We start from the raw sequence: 27,113 nt of genomic DNA, 5'->3' as shown, positions 1-27,113 counted from the left end.
GGCTGGCTTTTTTCTCGGCGCCCCGCCCTCCCCGCGAGGGGGCGGGGCGAAAGGCGGCGGCGGCGGCGGCGGCGGCCTGGGAGGCGGAGGCTCCTTCATTCGGGCCCCTTCAGCCGCCGCGCCGAGGAAGGGCCGGCCAGCGCCGCCTGAGGGACGCACTCAGGTAACGGGGGGGGGGCAAAGAAAGGGCCGGGGGGGGGGTTACAGCTAACAACCGCCCCCCCACCTTCGCCACAGAGAAATAAAAAATCACCTCAGTGAAGGGGGGAGGGGCGCGCCTCACGCTTCTTTTCTTGGGGGGGGGGGCGGTTAAATTCCTGTCAGGGACCGACCTCCCCCCGCCCACGAGAGGATTGGCTCCCTCGCACCTGCGCGCACGCGCGACCCCTTCACCTCCCACCCACATTAAAAGACAATGAAAGGGGGGGGGACGTTTCATGGCAGGATTTCCTTATAGGAGGCCCCCCCCCAGTCCTCCTTTTTTTCCTTATTTTTCCCTCAAACGCTCCCGCGCGTGGGGGCGACGAGGTTTATTTTATTTTTTTATGGGGGGTGGGTGGGATTCGCATCCCCACCACCATAGGAACCGACTCCCAAGGGCCAAGGTCCCTTCGGCCTCCCCCCCCCCAATAAAATATTTGAGGGGTCTGCCCCCTCCCCCTGCAAAGTTGAGGGGCAGTGCCATTCAAATTGTGTGTATGTGTGTCATGTCATGTGATCAATTACATTTTACTGCTTTTATTGGAAATTTTATTTACAGCATATGTGATCAGTTATGTGGGGCTGTGCTGACCTGCTCTCCCCCCCCCCCCCGCCGCCAATATTTTATTCAAGTTGGCACCCCTCCCTCCCTCCTGGTATTGTGTCCAGGTCAAAGGGGGGGGGGGTTGAGCGGGTGGGCTTTGAGGGTGGGAAAGGGTTAAAACAGAGGAACTGGGTGGGTGTTTTTCAGGCCATGTCTTTTTTAGGAGGGGGAAGGGGGGATATAGGAGGGAGACCCCCCTCCTCACCCAAAGAAGGATTAGGGAGGGGAGGGTCTCCTCCTCCTCTCTTGCATTGTGCCCTCTTCCTGCATTGCATAGGTTGGGGCCGGGTAGGTGGCCTCCTGGAATTGCAGCTGATAATTATGTTACAATTTATATCCTGCTCCCCCCCCCCTTTTCTTCTTCTGTCTGATCAAGGGCCTGCAAGGCAGCTTTGCCGCAAGTTAATATAGACTAATGAGCATAATAAGGTTGAAACAAAACAAAAAGGTTGTGATGACTGATGAAGACTCAGGCCCTCGTTATTAGTAATTAATGCGCTTTAGCTTGCCCTGCTGCTTCCTCATCAGCCAGAGAGAGAGAAAAGAGAGGTGTTTTGATAATTTCCTCCTTATTTTCTGACCAATCCCCCCCCCCCAAACACATGTACAGGCACTGAAATACTAGTTGTGCGGGGCTTGCTTTCATAGCCATGGCGTTGTGTTTTGTGGGGTAAGCCGGGGAGGTTCCCATTCTTCAAGGGAGGTGTTACTTCGGAGAAAGTGTTGGCAATTAAAGGACCCTGTTGAGAAGTAGGGGTTTTAAACCACCTTCATGTATGAGGGGGGAAACCAGAATAAATGAATGAACGAATGCTAAGGGGACACTGTTTTCCACCTTCTTCCCCCAAAAGAAAGGAGATGGGTGGTGGCAGCAGAGGAGAGCCTCTACTGCCTTCATTGCATTCTGGACTTCCCTTTGAGCGGATTACTACTGCAAACTGAATGCTGGTCTAGGCAGAAACCTAGCCTTTCCGCCAACCATGCACCCTCCAGATATGTGGGATTGCAACACCTATTATGTCTGAGGCTGGCGGAAGTTATAGTCTCTAAAACATTCATTAGTATATTGAGAAAGATGCGTAAAGTTGCTTAATCAAAGAGCTGTGTACATAATAACATTGTAATAAAACACAGCTAAAATCTGCAATACCATTGAACAATATTCATAAAATAGTTATCATTAAGGCACAGAAAATGTCAGCCAAAAATGTAAAACATATATAGGTAACTAAAGGATATTTACTTGCTGAGGTAAGTGTTCAGAAAGTGCCTAAAACAATAGTTAGGGTGCCTGTCAAGTGTCAATAGGCAGGGAGTTCCAAAGCACAGGTACTTCCATACTAGAAGTTGAGCTCACAAATGCAGAACTGACATTACAGTACATAGCATTTGTGAAAGTTCCAAGGAGTAAAGTGGTCAGATGGACACCAATGGGGCAAGGCTGTCCCTTGAGTAAAGGAGGGCACTGAGTTGAGAAAGGCTAGGATAGTCTGATCTAACAGGGCAGTTTTTATATTTTTAAGACTCCTTAAAAGGTGTGTCAATTTTGCAGATATCAACCCTGCCTTCTTTGCATCCTCACTGCTCCCTCGGAGGGTCCCAGAAGCAAAGGAGTTTTGTTAATGTGTTCTCTCCTGCTTCACCACCTCCCCTGCAACAATGGAGGCAAAATGCTTCTCTCTAAGTAAACTGAAGTACTAAATATCCAGAGCCGAGTAAAGAGACTGGAGCTCTCCTTGCGGAATGGGCACTGAATGTAGTGTGGTCAAACCTTTTGTGTTTCTTATAATTTGTAGGAGCATTGTGTTCATGGGGGAGGGATGATGGAGAACCTCTCCACTTCAATACATGGCAGTATAGGGAGTGACTCCCCTCCCAGCATACGGGACACATATTTCCCTGGAGAGGTAAGAGAAGTCTACTCCGTTGCAGCAATGACAGTTTAGTGTGGATTTCTTTTTCCCTTGTTGGTGCAGTTGGGGTGAAAAAATGCCTACCACCTGCATTCCTTGCAAAAGATTATCCTCTCCTTGCTTCCATGTGCCATGCTTTTCTTTCCTCTTTAGAATTAAGACAAGGGCCCAAAGGGTAGATTAAAGTCTGCAGTTGTTGTGTTACCCCTCCCTGGACATAGTGGGGATCAGAAGGATGGGGGTGGGGATAGTATGAACCTTCAGGGTAGAATGGTTTAAAAATTAGAAATCTGACTATAATCATTGGAATAGATTCAGAGGGATTGTTTTCTTTTGTACCGAAACAGCCGTTGGAATAATTACTGCAGATAGCACTTTGCCATTGAGCTGCTAAAATCTTGCAGCAGTTAAGGACTGTGTTGAGTGAGCACATCTTTCTGGGAGGTAAATAAATTCTCTTCAAAAATTCTAGAAATTTATCATGATTGTTATTCACTTTTGTTAGTCACCTCTGTTTACACTTGCAATAATTCTTTTTGTAAGTTTAGGAAAGTGGCAGGCTTGCATTCAGTTGGTTGAAAATGCAAGTGTATAGTAACTGGTTTGCTTTTTCTCTTGTTATGATTTAAGTGCTATAAATGATCTAGGTTAGTATATAGAGGATGATTAAGATTTTGGTATGGTAAATCTTTATTTGCATAAGATGGTTTGTTCATGGTTGCTATATTGTGTTTAAAAACAGTACAAAAGTCAAGTGAGAAGAAACCGAGTTAACACCCAAGGAAACTAAAATTGGTGGGTACCCATGGATCACCAGCATTTATTAATTGTAGTTAAGATATCTGTGTGGTCAGACTCAATCCAAATATTTATTGGATTGCCTCCGTATTGCCATTGCCTCCTGTGTTCTTTTCTTCTTGGCAAACTACTTTTAATATGGGTTTTTAAAATCTTGGACAGTGATGAATTGTTTGTGTTGTCCAAAATAGCCAAACTTTGCCAAAATAATCAAGTCTTGAAAGCCCTTGAAGCATATTCAGAGAAAAGTGACTAGGGTGGTGAGGGGCTTGGAAACCCAAGTCCCACGAGGTATTGGTTGAAAGAGCAGCCTTTGTTTAGCTGGAGAAGAAGAGGTTAAGGGGAGGCGTTATAGCTGTCTTCATATATCTGAAGGGCAGCCATGCGAAAAAAGAAGCAGACTTGTTCCCAGTTGCTTCAGAAGGCACAACTGGAGCTCATGGGTGGAAGCGGCAGGGAAGTAGATTTTGGCTAAACGTTAGGAGAAACTGCCCATTAGTAAAAGCTGGAGGTGATGGGCTTTCCTTTTCTAAAAGGGTTTAAGCAGAGGCTGTGTGGCTATCTGTCAGGGATGTTGTAGTTTCATCCTGCATTGCAGATCTGCATTGAGCAGAGGGCTGAACTTCAAGGTCTCTTTATAGCTACAGTACAGGATATGATTCTATTAAATACTCTTTTCTCCTGAATCAGCTGCCATTTGTTTCATAAGGAAACGTTTTCACAGTCTGTGACCCTGGTGATATGAGTCCTTTGCCTTCTATAGATTGCAGCTATCAACTAGAGATTTTGCTTTGAAATAGCCGTATAGTAGTCTACCCTAAGTGTAATCCATAAATCATAAGCTATTTAGAAAAAATGGAGGTAGTAGTAAAGCTAAAGCGAAAAACATCAAGCCTCATAAATCTTGAGACATGATGAGCAGTTGCAGCTTCAGACAACATGTTTGGAATGATTGAAAGCTTGGCAATATCTGGTAAATGTCTGGTGTACTTGCACACATGATCAGTAGAAAACTCTCTGTCAGTGGGGTTTGCCTTTGGATTTTATTATTTGTTTACTATATTTATGCAGTGCCTTTCTCCTTGGGAGAGGAAGAAGCCAAGTGCTAGTTGATCAGGCTGTGGTAGTCTCTTGCTATCATTTTTCATTTGTGCTTTGCACTTTTCTCCCAAAGTTATATGAGAGCCCATGAGACATAACTAATAACTTTCTTTGAATGGTTAGCAATACAGTTTTAACACTTTTATTATTCTGTCTTTAGAGCGCTTAATGAAAGAAGAGAGCCTGTCAACATGGGGTCTGTTTGGGAGTGCGGTTAGACAGCCAACTTTGATGACCTAATGCAACTTGCATGGCAATATGAAACAAAAGGCCAAGATGAAGTACCTTATTAGTGCTTTGGGAATGAAAGCCTTCTGTGGGACTCAGCTAAGTTGCATCAATGCAAACAAACAGCCTTTCTCTGAAGAATCTTAAAATGAAGACCTGAAATGCGGATGAATCAAAGAGTCTTTCAGTCTCCGAAGAACCTGACAGTGGTGCACAGATACCCAGCAAAGTCTACTAAATAATCTGGAGAATCTCATGATTGCTGCAGAAAGATGGCTGCAAGCTGGGTCTTCCATTGTCTGTGGCTTTTGGCTGTTCTGATAGGATGCACAGGTGGCCACAGCCAGTTCTCATGTGAGCCCATCATCTTGAGGATGTGCCAGGATCTTCCTTACAACACCACTTTTATGCCTAACCTTTTGAACCATTATGATCAGCAAACAGCAGCTCTAGCAATGGAGGTAAGAGTTAACTTCCCCCTAAATGTTATGATAGCATTCACAGTGGTGGAATTGCCTTTGGTACTGGAGAGTTGCCAAAAATAATTGAAGAGCTTCCCTACATCTGCTTGCAGGAATAATGCACAAAACAACAGAGGTGCATTGGTGCTCTTGAGGACGCTTTACACATTATGAACAACCTACATGGCATAAAACCTGCATATAAAGTGGTATTAGGCGGCTATATGCATATGCAGTTTGAGATGCTGTTCTTTTACACAGAAGTGCTTTCCATTTAAAATAAACGGCATTTGAAGCAGTTCCTTGAGATAAAAAAGTGAGTTCTTTGCATGGTATAGATAAATACAGCCATCATGGATCATCATAGCAGCCCTGAGTCTGGGACGAGTTTTGTGGCATGTTTATATCTGGGGGTCTTTGTCTTTGTCCATGGAGTTTTCTTGGCAGGGATACTGGAGTGGCTTGCCGGTTCCTGCTCCAGGTGGATCACATTTGGTCAAAACTCTCCACTATGACCTGTCCATCTTGGGTGGCCCTGCACGGCATAGCTCATAGCTTCTCTGAGTTATTCAAGCCCCTTCGCCACGGCAAGGCAGTGATCCATGAAGGGGTTATATGCCTGTTGTCTTTGAGGACGAGATGGTTGGACAGTGTTCTCGAAGCTACAAACATGAGTCTGACCAAACTGCGGGAGGCAGTGGAAGACGTGAGTGCCTGGCGTGCTCTGGTCCAGGGGGTCACGAAGAGTCGGACACGACTAAACGACTCAACAACAACAATATATCTGGGGGGCATTCAGAAAAAATTGTGCTGAGGTGGTCGTTCATCCTGGATTTTTGATCCTGAAAATTGGTGGTGGGTTGGTTGGGAAGCGATTCCCTGTGCTTTTGTGTACAAAGTGTAGTGGCAAAATCTGCTCCCCTCCCTGCTTGGCAGGGTTGCAATAAAGGCCAACAGGAGTGTTTGTTTATGAAGAGTGGATGATTCTGCTACAGTGGAATCGTTGCCTCTTGTTTTTGGCCAAGTGTCTGAGCTCTTCTTAGCTTTAGGGCAGGATTGCCTAATGTATGGCTCTCCAGCTGCTGTTGTACTGCAGTTTCCATCATCCCTGACCATTGGCCATGCTGGCTGGGACTTGCAGGAGTTGGAATCGAATAACACCTGAAGGGTCACAGCTTAGCCAACCTGTATTTTAGAGCGACTTCAGTAGCAGGGGGTTCCCCTTCCAAGTACACCAAGAGATAAAAAACCAGTGAGGAGAGTGCTCCTACCATGAAGTCCTTGCCCCTCGTTTGCCCACATGTCAGCTCAGTGGCGTAGCGTGGGGGGTGCAGGGGGGGCGGGCCGCACCGGGTGCAACATCTGGGGTTAGGGCAAATCCATGGGTTAGGGGGCGCAAATCCACGGGTTAGGGGGCGCAAATTACTTGCCTTGCCCCGGGTGCTGACAACCCACGCTACGCCACTGTGTCAGCTTGCATCTCAGTGCAGTGGCTGCCCCTCTTATCATTGTTGTGAGCACTGCATCTCCTTTTGCCTGCAACATGCTTCTTATTAGCAGGGCTCACCTGTATGACTAGTCCAGGAGGCACTGCCTTCATTCTTACTTGGCTTTGTCTGCTCTTGGTGACGTCAGCATGTAGCCAAACTTTATTTGACTGTAGTGTCATGATTTCATCATGCTCACTGCAACAGATCAAATGTAAACATAGACGAGGTTTTAATTTGTATGTCCCTGTTGCACAAACACAAAAACTGTGTACAAAATAACAGTTCATTTGAATAACACTTTTCCTCTCGGGGTCAAGAAGTTGTGATTGCCTTCTGATTTATTTAGGGGAGCACTAGGTAAACTGGAAAAAGGTGATTATAAATTACTTCCAGTGATTCTGAACATGCTTTTTAAGCTTCCCAACCTTAGGAGCATTCCCAAAGGGGAAGATTTCTTCAAAGGAAATTGCCATTGCAAGATACATGTTCCTGCTAGTGATCCTGCTGTTGCATTGCAGACACTGCTATGATCAAGACTCTAGCTGCTTCATATTCCTGCACTTTGTGTTCCAGATTAGATTTGCCACATTTCTCCAAATACCGTATTTTTCGCTCCATAGGGTGCACCGGACCATAGGGCGCACCTAGTTTTTAGGGGGGGGAAATAAAGGGGGGGAATTATTTTTTCCCCCCAGCCCCAAAGAGCAAAGAAGCCAAGACAGCGAGCGGGATCCATCCTGCTTGCTGTCTTGGCTTCGTTTTTAGCCGTGGGGCTGGGGCAGGGGAAGCCCAAGCTTCCCCCAACCTCAGCCCCCAGAACGGGTCCGGGAGCGGGGGCGAGGTTGCGCGCAACCTCGCCTTCACTCCTGGAGCTTGCTGCTATCCGCAAGACTTCTGAGACCGGCGGGAACTCCCACCGGGCTCCGAAGGCTTGCGGATAGCTGCCTGAAGCCAGGAGAGCGAGAGGGGTCAGTGCGCACCAACCCCTCTTGCTCTCCAGGCTTCAGCGAAAGCCTGCATTCGCTCCATAGGACGCACACACATTTCCCCTTCATTTTTGGAGGGGAAAAAGTGTGTCCTATAGAGCGAAAAATACGGTATATTCCATTTCCAATATAGTCTTACCTAGTGACAAGTGTACGTTATTACAAATGAAAGTTCCCCAAATTCTATTTTGAATTAAACAGAACAATATCCTTGTTATGTTGGCCTTCTAAGCATGAGAATTACCTTCTGTTCTACAGTATAATTTTAGTAGTTAAAATGTGGGTCTAGTCTACACCCAATGGCCTCTTGCGGCCCACCAAGCAGTGCTGAGAATGACACAGTTTTTCTTCAGCTTCTGTAGAGCAATCTTATATGGTGGGCAGATATTTTTAATCATACTTCCTCAGAACTTCTTAACTATTGAAATGGCTCCCTCATCCAGACTATTATAGAATCATAGAATTGTAGAGTTGGAAAGTATCGCACTGGTCATCTATTCCAACCCTCTAGTAGGCCTTGGCATTTTTCAAAGTACATTACTTGTATCTTACAGAGACCCAATTTGTATATACTAACAATACTGTGACGATATCTCTCCACATCTTTGTAATTTCTCTCTGGTTTAAAATCTGTGCTGTCTCCTTATTTTGCTCAAAAGTTACTAAAGTCCCTGTAAAGGTTGGACAGGCCTTTATTCTCTATTCTTTTGATTCCCACTCTGTGTGGCATCCGTCCTAATAGTTGGATGAGCTGTTGTGATACCGTAATTAGGGAGGTTTCCTTTCCAGGATAAAATAGTTAGCATCAGTTAACTTAGTTTGGGAGGTAAGGTATGTCACATTTATTCTTCTTTTCTGCCCTTGAATTTCTGTCTGCATAGGATGCATTATTTCTTATAGTGTATGGCTTACAGTAACAGTATCTTCTTCTTACTCTCAAGAGTTACCAAAAGCTGCTGTGGTGAAACCTGGTTATCAGTGGAATGTTGAAAATTACAAAGGCCTCCCATCCACCTTGTTTCTTTGTCCATTTTGTTGTTCTGTCATCATATTAAAACTGGTATTCATTGTTTAACCTAAGGTTATCAGTTTCTTGTATTCCAGTGTTCCCGTATAATGTATTGGCAGCTTCAAATAGTTTCAGATGATTCCTGCATTGCAGAGGGTTGGACTAGATGACCCTCTGGTCCCTTCCAACTCTACGATTTTATGATTCCGATGTGGGCTTAAGCTTGTACTTTGAGTTATATCAATGCCAAATAGGGTTTGCTGGAGAATTTGAAGAGGGGGACCCCCCCATGCACCTCCAAGTCTGATCCTGAGGCATACAGAGTAACACTGTCTCTTGGAGCTACTGAAAGCAATTCTTTCCTAAGGAGAGGCACAGTTCTGTTTCACTAGTTTCTTTAAATTCTGGCGTATTGGTCAGATTGAGCTGTCCAAATTGTAGAAGCAGAGCAACTAGGAGCTGTCCAACATTGATCAGGGTGCTAAGAAGATACGCATTGACTTAAAAATAAAATAAAAAACCCCTGTATGTTTCAGCATTCAGTCGTCTCTTGAAATATGTGATAAATTTACTGATGGTCTCACTGGATATTGCCCTGCTCCACCATGATCCCTCTGTGGAAGAGCTTATCATACAGAAAACCTCATCCAACTAACTTTGTACCTATGTCATTGAATTAAGTTTATCTTTCTAACTACCTAGTCAGCTGTTGACAAAAATATGGGGAGGGGAGCTGTGATAGAGTTCAATGAAAGTTTGTAGTAGGAACCAGGGTTTAACCTAGAGAAAAGAAAATATGTGTATGTTTTTTCTGTTTTCAAATATTTACAGTGCTATCCATTTAAAAGTAATAGCTCAGTATTAAGTAGCTATGGATTTGAACATTTAAGCAGAATGATCAACATCAAGAGCAGACAAGCTGTGGAAAAGGTTGTTTAGTGAGGTAGATTCTCCCTGCACATTTTGAGGGAAAGACAGAAACGTATCTTCTTATGAAGCTCTCCTTGCTTCAGTTGGAGGGTCTTCCTCCCCCCAGTTGACAAACCAGCAGCTACACTCTGTCTGCTCCCACTTGTGTCCTGCATTTTCCTTGATGTTAGAACAGTTAGTCTCTCTTTCATAATCTTGGCTCAGTCCTTCTCTCCCACCCTCACATTGCAAGGAATTAAAGAGGCTATTCTCGCTCTTGCTTTGTGCCCATTTAGTAAAATGGCACTTGAGAAATGCAGTAAACAGTATTGCATGCAAGCATAGCAGGTAAATAATGTACAATAAAACAATTAGACATTTTGCTAAACATTTTTAAAGACTGTGCTTTGGGGGATTTTAATTCTAGAATGTGGTGGGTTTGTTGCCATTTTTGCCTTTTAATTTATGCATACTGACTTTGTTTTTTGGGGTCACCCTGGCAGATGGCTTGGAATTATGGCTAATTTCAATGTCTAGGAGAGGCTTAACAGCAGGGAAATTATGCTGTGTTAGAAAAGATGAACTTAAGAGCCTGCTGAATCAGGCCAGTGGCCCATCCAGTCCACCATCTTGTTCTCACAGTGAGCAGCCTTTACAAAACCCACAAAGAGGGCCTAAGCGTAGGAGCACTGTTGCAGTTTCACAGACTATAAATGCACCAGTAAAAAAACTTCCATGGATGAATGGAGGCAATGCAAGACTTTCTTTTTGGTTGCGACCAGGCTTCCTCTTTCTTTCTTTCTTTCTTTCTCTCTCCCTTTGCAGCAATGGCAGTTTTGCATTTTGAAATATATAGTTATTGCCACTGTGACAAGTGGGGAGCTGTATTCTATGCCAGGTGAAGCATCCAAGTTTTCATTAGCCCCAGGTAGAGCTGGGCTCTAGTTTTCGGCTGACAAAAACCACTTACTATTTTTGTTCTTCATAATGGCCTTTCAGTTTTTCTGAGCTACTCCTTGATTAGGAAGTGAGCTGAATGCAGGGGGTGTGGGCAGCCCCCCCCCCAATTAAACTTAGATCTTTTAGAAGACATCAGAAGGCAGCCCTGTTTAGGGAAGCTTTTAATGTTTAATAGACTATTGTATTTTAATATTTTGTTGGAAGCCACCCAGAGTGGCTGGGGAAACCCAGCCAGAAGGGCAGGGTATTAATAATAATAATAATAATAATAATAATAATAATAATAATAATAATACATCCCACCCCCACCGTTCAGCCCAACAGTGATCCTTGCTTTGCTTCCAAACAGCTTACCTCTCCAGTAGCTGGTTGATTTACATAAAGCGCCCTCTCTCTCTCTCTCTATATATATATACATATGATTTGCTGAAATGGCAGAAAAATCAATAAAATTCATGGGACGTGCGTATCTGCACGCCTTTGCCTTCCCTGGCACCTTTGCCTCTGTTTCCCATATCATGTCTCTGGCCATGATATTAGCAAACCCCTTTCTCTGCTGGCAAAGGACTGTTCCTATGGATTCAGCCTTTTGTGCTGGGACAAAGGTTGGCATTCTGATTCCCCGGAGCCAAATTGTGCCCTTTGACTCTCTCCCCTTTTCACACTCCTCGCTGAGCTTGGCCTGTTGCTATGCTTCAAAGCCTGTGGGTGTAGGGTTACCATGGCAATGGGGATGAAACTCCCGAGAGAGGAGGGGCCACAGTGTGAATAGAACACACAGGCCTTGTTAATCTGAATGTGAATGAAGGAGGAAGGCTCCTTTGTACTTCATCTCCATGTTGCCCAAACCTACAATTTATCAGCAGGGAAGCAACTTTCTCCTTTGCTAACTTGTTTATATTTGCTGTTTCTTGAGGCTTATGGAACAAAAGTGGTCGTGTCAGAGGCAGCGAACAGCAAACGCCTTGGGTTTTAATAAAAATTGTTTCTTTGACTTTATAGAGGCTTTTGTTCCTTTTACAGCCAGAACGCTGCTCCCCAGATACTACTCCATAGCTTTCCTTTTTAGATCACAGCTCACCCTTCTGTGTTTACAAAGAGGTTTTCCCCTGAAGTTCAGAATCCATAGATCATTGTGACAGGGGGCCATGGGTGGGTGAAGGACCAGATTTAGGGTGGTTCAGGCAGTTCCCCTGCACAGGATGCTAAGCCAAGGGGGTGCAAAATCCATAACTGAGAAGATCCATTGTGTGGTGCCAAATTTTGGCCTTGCACATGGCACCATATTACGAAAGGTCACTGAAGTCTGTCCCTGGTAGGTGCAGGGGGGAAATCCTCCTTAATCTATATCCCCTAATTCCTTGCTATCTATCAGCTCTGCATGTCTAGACATGAGCAGTTGTGTGTAGATCAACTTAATGTTGATCACATATACTGTATTTAAGCCTAAACAAATAGGTTCATGCCATGAGAAAAATAGGTGGTAGGGGGTTCCTGGACACTTGACTTGTATCTCCTGAGGCTTTTTCTTCACTCTGGAAGGAAATATGAAGGCTGGCGAAAGGAGGCAGCTATATACAACCTCCGGAGACCATCATAGTTCTGTCGTAGAGTGGAAGACAAAGGAATGCTAGGCTCAGCTCCTGATCAGAACTCTTTTCCCTCCCCCCTTTACAAATTCAAATAGTTACTAGGGTAACCTAGAGACAACAGTCCTGTTCTAAAGTGCAGGCAGCATGTTCATTAGAATAACAAAATGAGACATGAATTCCACCCTGTCACTAATAGTAAGGGAGAATGAATTAAAAATGTAGGAGGAAAGCTCTTTTGCATGGCTCAAACCCATCAGTAGAGACTGATTGCTTTTCCTGATTGCTGCTTTTGTAGCTATGCTTCTCGTTGCATGATGTCTGCTCTTAAGTCTCTTTAAGTTAATAGAAGACTATTCTGTCTTTCTTTCTCTCCACCCAGCTCCCAACCTTGCATGGCACCCCCCCCCCCACACACACAGGAGAGAGAAATCTTGGGGGTTATGGACCAAGGCTATTTCAGTATAAGCATGTCTGCCATAGTTACAAGGTTCCAGTTACAGATAGGTAGCCGTGTTGGTCTGCCATAGTCAAAACAAAAAAAAAATTTCTTTCCAGTAGCACCTTAAAGACCAACTAAGTTAGTTCTTGGTATGAGCTTTCGTGTGCATGCACACTTCCTCAGATACACAGATACTCCGTGTATCTGAGGAAGGGTGCATGCACACGAAAGCTCATACCAAGAACTAACTTAGTTGGTCTTTAAGGTGCTACTAGAAAGAAAAAAAAAATTTTGTTATAGTTACAAGGGTTAGCCACATGGCACCTGACTTACAAATGGCCATTCATTTGTCATCTCTGACAAGTAGAATTTCCCCATCCGTGCTGAAAAAGTTTCTGGTTCTTGAAGATTTAATAGCGGGAGGAAGCTCAGCCCAGGGCCTCCATAATGCAGCTCTGTTTAATACAGTGTCTTTGCCAACTCGAGGAGGAATTCAAGGTTGTTTTCTTTCAACAGAAGCATTTCGGCTTGTTCAGTGGAGTGACCTGCCCATCTCGTCCTGCACACTGCTTTGGGTTTTTCCCTGTTTCCCCAGAGCCAAGTGGGGGGGGGGCGCATGGGGGAGAGCGCAGAAGTCTGGTTGCGCTAGTAGAAATCCTTGTGCTGGCTGCAGCTAATGGAACTATGTAGTTGAGCCTGGACTATAATTTCCATCACCCCAGCCAGGACTGCTCTCTGGTGCTGTGGCTGATGGGAGTTGTAGTCCGGAACATCTGTAGAAAGGCTGTTCTAGAGGCTATGTATGAAATTTTCCCTCTTCCAGCTTTGGAACTGGAATGACATTAAATGGAAGAGCACTTGCCATCAGAGATTTTGGAGGGGATGTTGTCCCCTCCCCCCCCCTTCTCCACAGGGAGGGAATGATCAAATGGCTTCCTGGTGCTTGCTTTCATAGGTGACTGCCAACTAAAAATCTGCATACACTAATATCATGTACTCATTTGCATATGTTCACTTCCTCTGGGGACACTGGCAACCGTAGCAGTCACTGACAGCATGTGTGTCGCATTACTTTTTACGTCTAGACAGCTTATTGTAGTACTGGGGTGCGGGGAACTGACCTATCGCATCGTATTTGTATCACACCCTTCAAGGAGTTCAGGGTGGTATACATTGGCTTATCTCATCACAAACCACTCCTTGAGGAGGTAGGATAGGATTAATGTAGGAGTTAGTGACTTGCTCAAGGCCACCCTGTGATTTCCTTGTCTGAGCGGGGACTTTAACCTAAGTCTTTCCCAATCCAAACCAAACACACTATCTACTACAGCACTCCAACTATGTATTACTTAGAATCATAGAAACTTAGAGTTGGAAGGGACCCTAAAGGTTCTCTAGTCTAACCCCCTGCAATACAGGAATCTCAACTAAGGCATCCATGGCAGACAGCCATCCAACCTCTGTTTAAAAACATGCTTTATAGCATCTGTTTCTTTATAGTATTGTTTCTGGTTTTTATACAGCAAACTGTAGCAGAGCAGTGTTAACTTCAACAAGCATGTATTGTTGATTTTGTTTCTTTTTACACCCCTGCTCTCATCTCTTTAATTCATAAGGAATGTGCCATATTTTTCTGCTCCTATCTAAAAATTGAATACTTGGCAGCTTAATGTCTAGGATAGCCTCAGGGTGAATTCAGATTTACTACCGACATTGTACCACCAAGGAAGGGTAGCATCTTAGAAAAGAACTGATCTATACAGTTAAATTTCTAGCTGCCTGAACGTGTATGTCTGACACGACATACTGAACAGTTTTGTGTGTCTGTGGTGCTTTTGCCATGGAAATAGGTCAGGGATCACCAAAACAGTGCCCATGGGCACCAGTGTACCTACCAGATCTGCCCCATGAATGGACATTTCTTATTAAACTAGGCCTGTATAATTTGTACCTTGCTAGACAAAATGTGCGTGGCGCGGGTGGCACTGTGGGTTAAACCACAGAGCCTAGGACTTGCCAACCAGAAGGTCGGCGGTTCGAATGCCTGCGACGGGGTGAGCTCCCGTTGCTCGGTCCCTGCTCCTGCCAACCTAGCAGTTTGAAAGCACACCAAAAAGTACAAGTACAATAGGTACCGCTCTGGCGGGAAGGTAAACGGCGTTTCCGTGCGCTGCTCTGGTTTGCCAGAAGCGGCTTAGTCATGCTGGCCACGTGACCCGGAAGCTGTACGCTGGCTCCTTCGGCCAGTAAAGCGAGATGAGCGCCGCAACCCCAGAGTCGGTCACGACTGGACCTAATGGTCAGGGGTCCCTTTACCTTTACCTTTAAACAAAATGCAGCTCATCGGCCATGTCTGGTGGCCATCAGGGGCTTGATAAATTCTAGGTTTTGCCACATGCAGAGGGCTACTAATGGGTGGGATGAGGATGTGGTTTCAAGCAATTGTCTGGTGGGCTTATTCAGCTCAGTGGCCCATGATTTGTGTGGTGACCTCTGAAGGTGCAAGTCCACCAAGCAAAGGGAAAGTGCGTTGTTATGATGGCATTGAGCAAATATTTATGTTGGCATTCCATGCAGTCTGTTGCCAGAATTATCTGTCATATTTGATCTGTTCCTCCCCACCCTGAAAAAGCTGGGCAGAGATTCTGAGATCTTAGATTATGATAACCACCCAGGCTGTTTCACAAGACGGAATCTGAAATGGTGGCTTGGAGCTATTTAATTTTGTTTTCTCTTCATAGCCATTCCACCCAATGGTGAACCTTGAATGTTCCCGGGACTTTCGGCCATTCCTGTGTGCTCTCTATGCTCCTGTTTGCATGGAGTATGGCAGAGTCTCCCTCCCGTGTCGCAGAATTTGCCAGCGAGCCTACAGTGAGTGTTCAAAACTCATGGAGATGTTTGGTGTATCTTGGTCAGAGGATATGGAGTGCAGCAGGTGAGAAATCCTCTGGATTTGTGTGTGTTTTTAAACAGCCACCTACAGATTTTAACACGTGCCAGGAATTATAAAATTACTTTGTTTTTCAGCCTTAGTGCTGTACCCCCCTTCCCTCCCTTTTCTGGATACTAAACCAACTTAGTGACCCACAGTAACTCTCCTGCTTTGACTGGGTTCCTACCCAGCAGGCAGAGGCTACTACATTTCAGAGTCTTGTCAAACACTTGAAAATTCCTCCCTTTTTCATATTTTTTTTCCTTGCCCCTTTCAGACAAAAAGGTGGTGGCATGGTGAATGACAAAACAGTTGTTCAGTCTTCAAACCAGCTGAGCATGTTCCCCACTTTAATTGAGTAATCTCAAATCTTTTTTTGCTTTCGTTCAAAAGGAGAATATGCCAAGTGAAGGCGTCATGGCACATAAAGAACACAAACAATGCATACACAGGGCAGCTGAGACAGACTAGAAAGGCTTTACTAGCTTAATAAAGGCATTCTAGTGAGAATAATCACTCCAGCCACAAGGACAACTTGGCTTCTTGTGTTATTTTTGCATCTCTCCTTTTTCTCTTTCCTCATTTGGCTAAGCTACAAGAAAAGGCTCATAGTTTGTGTTCAAAAAGTCAAGAAAGCTGGTCATAATCTACAGGAGACCAGACAACCAATGTTCTGTTCTGCTTTCCGGTGAACTTGAGTCATCTTTTGTTGTTCGCCTTAAGCTTGGCTCCAGAGAGAGACCTTCTCAGTCATAAAGCCATAGAGACGTAAAGTCTCTCAGTCCATTCTGCCCACTTCTCTTCAAGTCCAGCATGAAGTTTCACTGTCCATCTGCTGTCCTACACTCTTCCTCTTGTTCACATGCAGGCTGGTGCCGTCCAGTGGGCAAAGTGCTGGTCTAAGGCCCGGGAAACCTGACGGAGACCATCTAATAGATAGGAGAGATACTTGTAGTAAGGAGTCAGAGGATTGAAGGTCATATGTATTGGTAAAAACAACCAAGTGTGCTAAATAAAAGTTGTTCAAAGTGACTGATTTGATTTATTTTAATTAGCAAAATGTATATACTGCTTAATTTTAAATAAGACCTCTAAGCAGTTTGCCAAGAATACAAACATTAACATGATCAATAGAAATCAAAGTTTAAAAACAAGTTCAAAAGCGATGGTCTAAAACTCCCAGACTACAGTGTCAGGATGTTACTTTGATTCTTAGGTATACAGCCTGTCTCAAAACCTTGAGGCGACAACATCTCCTCCTCTCCATTCAACATTTTGTTACTCCTCCAAGGCTATTCTGGTTTAGGGCCAAGGAAGCCGCATGATTATTTTGTTGACATTAGTAAAATGTGTGTGTCCAACAGCAGGTTCTCCTTTCTTGCCATTCTAGGTTCCCAGATTGTGACGAGCCTTACCCTCGCCTTGTCGATCTCAATGTAGTTGGGGAAGCGACAGAAGAAGCGCCAGTGGCAGTGCAAAGAGATTACGGCTTCTGGTGCCCCCGAGAGTTGAAAATCGACCCGGATCTGGGCTACACATTCCTGCGGGTACGGGACTGCTCCCCTCCTTGCCCGAATATGTATTTCAGGCGCGAAGAGCTCTCTTTCGCACGATACTTCATTGGTGTGATCTCCATTGTCTGCCTTTCGGCCACCTTGTTTACTTTCTTGACTTTCTTGATTGACGTCACGAGGTTTCGCTACCCAGAAAGGCCCATCATCTTTTATGCCGTCTGTTACATGATGGTATCGCTCATTTTCTTCATTGGCTTTCTGCTAGAGGACCGGGTGGCCTGCAATGCCTCCAGCCCCACCACGTACAAGGCTTCCACGGTGACTCAGGGCTCCCACAACAAAGCGTGCACGATGCTTTTCATGGTGCTCTATTTCTTTACCATGGCTGGCAGCGTCTGGTGGGTGATCCTTACCATTACTTGGTTCCTGGCAGCTGTGCCAAAGTGGGGCAGCGAAGCCATTGAGAAGAAAGCCCTCCTCTTCCACGCCAGTGCGTGGGGCATCCCAGGGACCCTCACCATCATCCTCCTAGCGATGAACAAAATCGAAGGCGACAACATCAGCGGCGTGTGCTTTGTTGGCCTCTATGACGTGGATGCCTTGAGGTACTTTGTCCTTGCTCCCCTCTGCCTGTATGTGGTGGTTGGGGTCTCTCTGCTACTCGCCGGCATCATCTCTTTAAATCGGGTTCGTATTGAAATTCCTCTAGAGAAGGAGAACCAGGACAAGCTGGTGAAATTCATGATCCGGATCGGTGTCTTCAGCGTCCTCTACCTCGTGCCACTCCTGGTTGTGATTGGCTGCTATTTTTATGAGCAAGCTTACCGAGGTGTGTGGGAGACGACGTGGATACAGGAACGGTGCAAAGAGTATCACATACCCTGCCCTTATCAGGTGAGCAAGCATCTATCTCTCTGCAAGGTATTTGCACATGGTCCACTCCCATTTATTCCCAGGTTTATAAATCAGGCGTCGCTCTCCTACTGCCTTGTAGGAGCATGCTGCAACAGCATAATCATATAGACAACTGGAAAGTATGAGTTAGGGAAGAATGCTGGTGGAAAAATGAAATAGGAACAGGAGTTGGAACCATCAGAACCTTTTTACCGGTGGAATATTTTTGTCCATGAAGGTAGAAAGGCCAGCTGTTAAGGAACTGAAGGTTTATAATTTACAAAGCACATAAACCTAAGTAAGATAACCAAGACAATCCCTGCCTTGCAGGCTTACAGTCTAAGGAAGACATGGCACAAAAGAGAAAAGGGAGCAAGCTTGCATGAGGGATAGTTTTAGAAAGAACAGATACAGCCCGTTGGAAAGAAGCCATCTCTCTTCTAGGTTTTCAGGGGAATTTTGGTTAATAAGTAGACTTTTGAGGTTGGATGGAGGTGACACATGGCCTTTTCTTTGCCAAAGTCAACAACAGGCTTATAAAGGCAATAGGAGGACAGGAGAAATTGGGTTGGTGGTTGGGTGAGATAAATAAGGCAGGCAACTGTGCAGTCACTCCTATCTCTGTTGCCAAAAGCACAAGGCAGTCCCTCCTCTTTCACCCCAAAACAACCCCCAAGTCCTCATTGCTAATATTACAACCACCATAAAGCAGGTGAGCTGACAACCCCCTCCTCCCCTGTCCAAAACCACCTACTTCATAACAGGGCACAAAATTGAAGGGCCAACTGGCCCGGCATTCCTTCTGCTGCCTCCATCACCAGCACAAAGCAGACAAGCATCTTAGAAATCCAACTCCGTTGCCCTGATGGAGCCAACTGGCCCATTTTGTTCATTAATATTGCTGTGCTTGAACGATGGGGTTTTCTTTAAGCAAGTAGGGCTGAAATATAAAAGATTCTCAAGTGTTTCAGCAGTTGTGGTTGGCATAATGCAGCGGGCTTCACATACACACTCTTGCAATTTCACCTATCCCTGGGTCTTTGCTGCTTTCTTCCTCCCGTAACTTGTTCTAGCACAACGAGATTAAAATCTTTCTCATTACTGTGACATATGCCTGCACCAGCAAATATCACATTTCTTTCAGTAATATTAATGGTGGGTGTGATTAACGTGCATAGCTGTGTAACAATATGCAGAATGGCTGCTTCCCAACTGCTCAGAGTTGAGAATTTAATCAGTAAGCTTATCTTGAAAAGAACAGATTAATTATGTTTATTGGGCTACTGAAAGCTTAATGAGGAGAACATAAAATTCACAATGCTGCTTGATAGTTAAAAGGGGGCGTGTATGGAGGAAAAGTGTAAATCTGCCAACTGCTATTTTGATATGAGAATGGAAAATACGCCATTTTCTAGTGACAGGCTTTATACCTTTTGCATCCTACGCTCAAGATGCTTGAAAAGGCTCCACAGTTTTAACATCCATGTACAACCTTCTAGGAACTCTAACCCAATCAGAGGTTCTTGGACCTCCATGTTGCATGCCTGTTGCATCCTCCTCACGCACGGGCTGGAAGGGTGAACATGAGGATGACACAGCTGTGCAGGCATGCACCCTTCCAATCAGCCTTTTGCATCCTCATGACGCCCTGCCAGCCCCACGCGGCTTTGCCAGGCTGGGATCAGACTCGCAAAGCAGCTTGGGACTGGCAGGGGCGGCATGAGGAGCAAAATGCACCCTCGAAAAAACTGTGCCTGGGGCGCCTCTGCTAAAATCTCATGTAGTGGGAGTGAGCCGGTTGGGTTGGACTTTAGGACCTACCAGCAGAGAAGGCAGGACAAACATCTTAGGAAGGAGGCAGAGCTCCCGGCATTCCTCGGTCTGTCCTGCCTTCACAGCAAGCAGCACACATCTTCCTTCAGCTCCTGTGTTTGTCACTGGAGGTCTGTTGCCCTGCCAGCTTTCCCCCTCGCTTCTGCGGCTTCTACCCATGAACCGTGTACACACTTTGGTTGTAGCGCCAAAGGTTGTTGGCAGACTCCTTTCCGTCTGTGGAGTTTCCCCAGCAGGAGCTGGTGCCGTCCATTTCTGCTTCCCAGCTTAGTCGAGATGGGAGCAGATCAGTTATCTGTCTTTCAAATCACCACAACCCTGTTTTATTTTTGGAGTTCTGTTCCAAGGAAAGTGCTCTTCTGCTCCCCAGGTAGCCGCAGGCCTAACTCTGAGCAGTGACTGGAAGTAATTTGTTATATAAAGGGAGCAAGAGTGTGCTAGCTCTTAATTGAGGCTGGCAGTTCTCCAGAGTCAAACCTAATCTATGTGATCAAATGGCAGGAAAGGAAAGATGTGCACAGCTCTTAGTTTTGTCCAAAGTGTGATGACGTTGGGCCTGTCCACCGCCAGACCAGGAGTGAGATGCCACGTCCTCTGAAGCTGTGAACAGCTGGTTGAGGATCCTGCAGCTATTTGAAATCTCATTTCAGAGAGAAATTCTCAAGTGTTCAGCTAATCGCAGGATCTCCCAGTTTGGATTCTTTACTTCACCTTGTGATGAGAGGGACAGGCAATGCTGACAGTGTGAGCCAAAGACCCGCACCTGGTCTCTCCTTGAGGGTAGTCCCAGGGGTGAAATATTGAAAAAGGTTTGGGCTGTTCTTAGCTTTCCCTCAGGATTGAAATTGCCCAGACCAGAAGCTACTTGCCATCTGGTCTAGTCAGATACGCTATCTGAATTATAGCTTTGAGACTAGCAGAAGCAGCTGCTGTTTGGAATTGGGAAGATCTTGAATTCTCAACACCCTGTCCTAGTTGTTCTTTGCCCTGTGCTCAGTATCAATTAAGGGAGTACAGGCACAGACTGAGACTGCAGCTCCATGCACATTTTTTTTCCAGCTTTGTGTCGCTTCCTGTCAAGTGGGATCAACTGCCACTTCATTGTCCAGCCACCGCTTGGCATCTCTCATAATACGTTTTTCTGCCTCAGAGCCTTAACAGAAGCTGATGGCATTTGACAGGCACTATAAATGCCTCCAGATTCAGCTGGTCTGAAAGTGTCCTGGGTGGCATTTGCAGGGGCTTCAACTCCACTCTATTTCAAGAATAGGATTGATACTTGTTGAGAAACAGCCAGCACTGGAGAAGCAGAAGAGCAGTGCTTCGTAAGTTAGCTTTTCAGTGAGTGTATGCAGGCAGTCCTTTCTGAATCTGCAGTGGAACAACTGCTTTCTCGGCCCTGTTGTGCTGTCAGCCCCAATCAGCTATGGTAGCTTTATAGCTCTACAAATTAATGGAGTAGATGTGTGAGCAGGAGCAGGAGCAGAAAAGGACTTTTCCCTTGTGCCTCGCAGTGCCAAGCTAGAGATGATGCTAAACATGATTTGTTGTTGTTTAGTCGTTTAGTCGTGTCCGACTCTTCGTGACCCCCTGGACCAGAGCACACCAGGCACTCCTGTCTTCCACTGCCTCCCACAGTTTGGTCAAATTCATATTAGTAGCTTCGAGAACACCGTCCAACCATCTCGTCCTCTGTCGCCAGGTAGTGTGGTTGCTGACCTTGAGCCAGATATCCTGGAGAGTGAAGTCAAATGGGCCTTAGAAAGCACTGCTAATAACAAGGCCAGTGGAAGTGATGACATTCCAGCTGAACTATTTAAAATTTTAAAAGATGATGCTGTTAAGCTACTACACTCAATATGCCAGCAAGTTTGGAAAACTCAGCAGTGGCCAGAGGATTGGAGAAGATCAGTCTGCATCCCAATCCCAAAGAAGGGCAGTGCCAAAGAATGCTCCAACTACCGCACAATTGCACTCATTTCACACACTAGCAAGGTTATGCTCAAAATGCAGCTACTGCCAAAAGCAGCACCCCAACATTTTGCTCTCCCATAATCCTCCTAGCAGAGTTTACAGACCTTGTGGTGTTTGGCCTTTCCCTGCCCCTTGCCAGCCGTTAGCCCATGGAATATTGCAAAACCAGGATGCTTACAAATTACACTGGATACTATGGAGGAGGACCTGGATGGTTTTCATTGCCAGCTTCACAGTTTGCATGCAGTCTGCCCTGGCTCATAGCTGTCCCATGCGTGATTGAGCCTGATTCTCCACAACTCATTACACTTGTGTTTATAAAATTTCATATATGCAAGTAAGAGACAGTTGCTGTCGTGGGGCTGTTAATCTGAGACGGTGACTCTCCACATTTAGTGAGGATTTTCAAAGCATTTCCACCAAATAGTTGGTCAGCTAAGGAGCTATCTTGTGGTGCTCACATGTCAGAGTGCTTTTCCCCCACAGTCTTGTGAATTCAGTCCATGGCAAGTGATTGCATTGCCATTATGATCCATACGTACTTCAGCTAAACAGAGCGGGAGTTAATTCCATGTGAATACTTCACACGCTCCTCCAGGAATATCTATTGAAATCAATTGTTTGGGTGTGATTTGTGGCTATTTTCCTTGCCGATGTTGCCTCTGTGTTTTAATGGTTATGCACTGACATGTTCTCTGGCTTTGGAAATACTTAAGGTACATGAGGAATTGAAATTGGAGTTTTGATTGAAATGATTTTCTGTGTGACTGAAATACTTCAGATAAATTGCCTTGATCTATCTGGATTCTGTGGGCCCATTCTGTAGATGGGAAATGGAGGGACTCGACTGATCTTTGTTTTCTGCTAGTGAGTTAGAGAGATGGAGTTGTGGATCTGCAGCAGTGTCTCATGTTTGCCCTTGTCTGCTCCTTCCAGGTCACGCAGATGAGTCGTCCAGACTTGATCCTCTTTCTGATGAAGTATCTGATGGCTCTGGTGGTTGGGATTCCATCTGTCTTCTGGGTTGGAAGTAAAAAGACCTGCTTTGAATGGGCCAGCTTCTTCCATGGGCGCAAGAAAAAAGAGTGAGTTGTGATACATAAAAGGTGGCATGGAACAGGTTCTGCTATAACTCAGGAACACTCAGATTTTACTTAAAGCAGTTCTTAAGCAAGAGGCAGATTTTCTTCCCTCATTTTTCCCTGCTTGCCTTTTTTCAAGCTTTCTTTGACAGGGGTAAAAACAACAACTCCAAACTGTTGTTTTCATTTCATTTCATTTTCTCAAAGGGAAATATGGAAAGAGCAGATTAGGCAATCTCCACGCCACCTCCCACAAACTCTTAAACTCCTTTCCCCAAATATACATGGCAATGGGGGGAGCAAAGTCCCCATCCACTCTTAATATCTCTCACTCCCCCACCCCATGCAGCATTCTGCATGCCAGAAAGAGGGAGGGAAGGGCCTGCTGGGTAGCGGGGAAGAGACTTTGCTGCCACCATTGCTCCTGTCTTGCTGCTGGGGCAGAATGAGGCCACCAAATTGCTGACAGGTTCAATCTTCATCTGAGACCCTTCGCATTTCTTCATCCCTCTTGACAAAGGCCATCCATTAGGCCAGCCAACACTACGTCTGTGCCAAACTGTGCTGAACCTGGATTGAAATGGACCCAGGTAATCTGCTTAATTCAGCCGTGCTTGTTGTTGAGCCACCGCCACCTTCTCAAGCATTTTGCCCCCAAAGGGGATATTGGCAACCGGGCGATGGTTGTTAGTAGTTGCTGGGCCAAAAAAAAGGCTTGTTAAGGAGAAGCCACGGTTCCTTCAAGGCAGGCAGCACCACTGCCTCACACAGTGGAGAGTTCACCTTAGTCAGGGGTGCAGAATCGGATGTGGCCAGCAGGCTTCTTTACCTCTGAGGAAGGCGTCTTACAAGGCCACCTTCTATAGAGTCAGATCAGCTACACTGACTGGGAGTGGCTCTCCAGTGTTTCACAGATGGGTCATTCGTTCCCAGCTTTAGCTTGAAATGCCAAGGGTTGAACCTGGAACCTTCTGTGCTCTGATACTGAGCTGTGGCCCAGCCATACTGTCTTAACCTATGCAGCATAAACGCTGAAGGTAAGACATGCTGAGAGGAGTCACCAGTGGGAAGAGGGCTGTTGCACTGAGGCCCTTCTTCTACAGCAGCGGTTCTCAACCTGTGGGTCCCCAACTGTTGTTGGACTATGACTCCCATCATTCCTGAGTTATGGCCTTGCTAGCTATGGGTGATGGGAATTGTAGTTCAGCAACATCTGGGGACCCACAGGTTGAGAAAGGCTGTTCTACAGGTTTCTCAGAGGCTTCTGGCTGACAATTTTTTTAAAAAGGATGCAGGATTAGGTGGCCCCCTTTCGGCCTGGTCCAGCAGCGGGACTCTGCAGCTACTAGTAAAAAACGATGCTTGCCCTCCTCCAAAAATTATTGCTGGCTTGTATTTCTACAACAGTGAACACCATTTCTAGGTCTGAATGATCCAGATACAGTAAGAACAGACCCCTCCCATTCGCATTGGGTATTCAGTAGATTTTTTCGCCACCTAACCTCTGCATGCTCTTGCCTATTGCCATCTGTCTCTCTGGAGTCAAACTGACCGGGCTTTACTGTTGTAAACAGGGTTGTGAACGAGAGCCGGCAAGTGCTTCAGGAGCCTGATTTTGCTCAGTCGCTCTTGAGAGACCCCAACACACCCATAATCCGCAAATCCAGAGGCACCTCCACCCAAGGGACGTCTACCCATGCTTCCTCTACCCAGCTGGCTATGATGGATGACCAGCGAAGCAAAGCAGGCAGCGTCCATAGCAAAGTCAGTAGCTACCACGGCAGCTTGCATAGGTCACGGGATGGCAGGTGAGGAGACTGAAATGGCTGTGTGAACACAACACACCTAGGCAGAGAACACGTCGCCATTTAAACGGGGGGTTGCCAGTTGCTGGATGAATTTGTGGGAGCTGATAGCCTTTTCCCCACCCCTTAGTGGTCTGTTTCAAATTCTGTCAATAGAGGTGTGAACTCTTTTTTCTCTCCCACATTGTCCACATAGAAAACAGCATTAGATGGAGTTAGATCCTGGCCATTCTTGCCTACCCGGGCTGGCAGCAGTTCTCCAGGGTTTCAGGGTGGGTTTTTTCCTGGCCATCGAATCACAGAGCTGGAAGGGAACACACACACACACCGGGTCATATGCATAGCTGTCAACTTTTTGCTTTTTAAAATAATAATATTAATAATTTTTATTTATACCCCGCCCTCCCCAGCCAAGGCCGGGCTCAGGCGGCTAACAAGCAATAATAAAAACAAGTTGAATGAATACAACTTAAAAACAAGATTAAAATATTGAAACATTAAAATATTAAAATGCAGCCTCATCACAGGAGGAGAAAGAAAAAAGAAAGAGGGGGAGGGAATCAAATTGGCTCCAAGCCAAAGGCCAGACGGAACAACTCTGTCTTACAGGCCCTGCGGAAAGAAATCAGATCCTGCAGGGCTCTGGTCTCATGAGGCAGAGCGTTCCACCAGGCCGGGGCCAGTGTTGAAAAGGCCCTGGCTCTGGTTGAAGCTAATCTAACTTCCTTAGGGTCCGGGACCACTAGGGTGTTGCTATTTATGGACCTTGAGGCTCTCTGTGGGGCATACCGGGAGAGGCGGTCCCGTAGGTACGAGGGTCCTAGGCCATGAAGGAAATTTTTTTAAGGGAAATTCCCTTATTCTGAATAGGATTCCTCGCAAGAAAAGGGAAAAGTTGACAGCTATGCATATGGTCTAGCCCCCTGCAATGCAGGAATCACAGCTAAAGAATCCCTGACAGATGAGTATCCAACCTCTGTTTAAAAACCTGCAACAAAGAAAAGCCCGCCTTTGTCTAAATTCTCAGAGTTAGGGAGGCCTGGGACTGAGACCGAGCTCTGCTGAATCCGATCTGCGTTATGCATTGTGTGGGGTGGGAGGCAAGGTCCTGCAGCTATCTGAATGGAAAACCCATTCTTGTCTGCGTTACTGAAACCGATGAGTCTTTATGAATTAGGTATACCCCCTGCAGTTACCGCGGGATTGAAGATCGACTACCTCACGGCAGCATGTCCCGACTGACGGACCACTCCAGGCACAGCAGCTCCCACCGGCTCAACGACCAGTCACGTCACAGCAGCACCAGGGACCTCAGTGGCAATCCGGTGACCCACATCACGCACGGCACCAGCATGAACCGGGTGATCGAAGAGGACGGTACTAGCGCTTGAGCTTCTCTTTGTCCCATGAGCAGTGCTCGTTCCATTTCAGTTCAACAGAACTCAGTGTTAGCCCTTTCTCTTAGGTGCTAAGCTTGCCCTGGTGGAACCTAACCAGCTGCTGCCTTTTCCCCCTAGCCAGCAATTTCTCAGAAACATTTTCTCCCAGCAAAGGTATGCTGCTCGATCAAGTCTACAAGCTAAACGGTTTCTGGTACTTGACTCCTCGATACAAACTTTATTTATTATGCTTGACAACTGGAATTTCTTAGCGGTGTTTTTTAATTGTCCGTGTGCTTCTCTAAGAGATGTCTACTATGAAGATCCTGTGGAAGGGGGACAAAAAAAAAACCCAAGCAGAAGACTGGCTTTTTGTTTGAAAAAAATTCCACCCCTGCAATCTTTTTGTTGCTGTCTCTGATTAGATAATAAACTGGTTAGCTGTTCTCATGCAGCGCAGAGGGTGGGCTGCATGTTTTTTAAAAACTGCACAAAGGACATCTGTAGGGGATCAGCAGGAGATTTTAAGCGGTTACACTGGAAATGCAGCAGAAGGATAATGAGCAGAGAAGGCTCTGCATAAGAGTGTCTGCTCTTAACTGAAATTGCTAGTCTCTGGGAGGGAGGGAGGGGTGGGTGGGTATGAACAATTGGTACTTAGCTTCTTGTATCGTCTGTGCTTTTGTAGAAAATGTTCCAATTTCCTACTTGTTTACAGTTTTTACGCAGGGAAGAAGGGAAGTGGGCGTTAGTTCCCAAACTGTATCCGTCGCCTCCCAAGCCCAACATGGATGCGAGAGGGAAATGGATTTTGACAATTTAGCTACCTTTTGTTCTCCTGACGAATATTGTGTAAATACCCCCATCCCTGACCCCTTTCAGCCTCAGTGCCTTGAACAGCTCCTGCTGTATCTAGGGCATTCTATTGGGGGGGGGGGGGTTAATGACCTCTATTAAGACATAATGGGAACTGGGGTGCTGTTTGAGAGGGGAAGGGCAAGTGGAC

The 27,113-nt window shown here is 45.8% G+C and overlaps 1 protein-coding gene across 5 annotated transcripts; it reads left to right on the top strand.

Annotated features, from left to right (window-relative positions):
* The first annotated feature begins 12 nt into the window (after positions 1-12).
* Positions 13-26,561, top strand: FZD3 (frizzled class receptor 3). 5 transcript variants are annotated; one of them, XM_083605158.1, is made up of 8 exons: positions 52-163; positions 2,602-2,712; positions 4,778-5,306; positions 15,433-15,629; positions 17,017-18,034; positions 22,778-22,926; positions 24,498-24,731; positions 25,906-26,561. In XM_083605158.1, exons 3-8 carry the CDS (start codon positions 5,118-5,120, stop codon positions 26,117-26,119), a joined length of 2,001 nt encoding a protein of 666 aa, XP_083461284.1. In that variant the 5' UTR covers positions 52-163; positions 2,602-2,712; positions 4,778-5,117; the 3' UTR covers positions 26,120-26,561. The 5 variants fall into 5 exon arrangements, with proteins under 5 accessions (XP_083461286.1, XP_083461283.1, XP_083461284.1 ...); XM_083605159.1 differs by lacking the exon at positions 2,602-2,712 and adding an exon at positions 3,066-3,162 and having other exon boundaries at positions 62-163; XM_083605160.1 differs by lacking the exon at positions 2,602-2,712 and having other exon boundaries at positions 13-163; positions 25,921-26,561.
* Positions 26,562-27,113: the final 552 nt, after the last annotated feature.

Source organism: Podarcis filfolensis, assembly GCF_964270895.1.
Source record: "Podarcis filfolensis genome assembly, chromosome: 3".
NCBI lineage: Eukaryota > Metazoa > Chordata > Lepidosauria > Squamata > Lacertidae > Podarcis > Podarcis filfolensis.
Note: the sequence above shows the minus strand (reverse complement) of the source record. Positions and strands in the feature narration are given on the sequence as shown.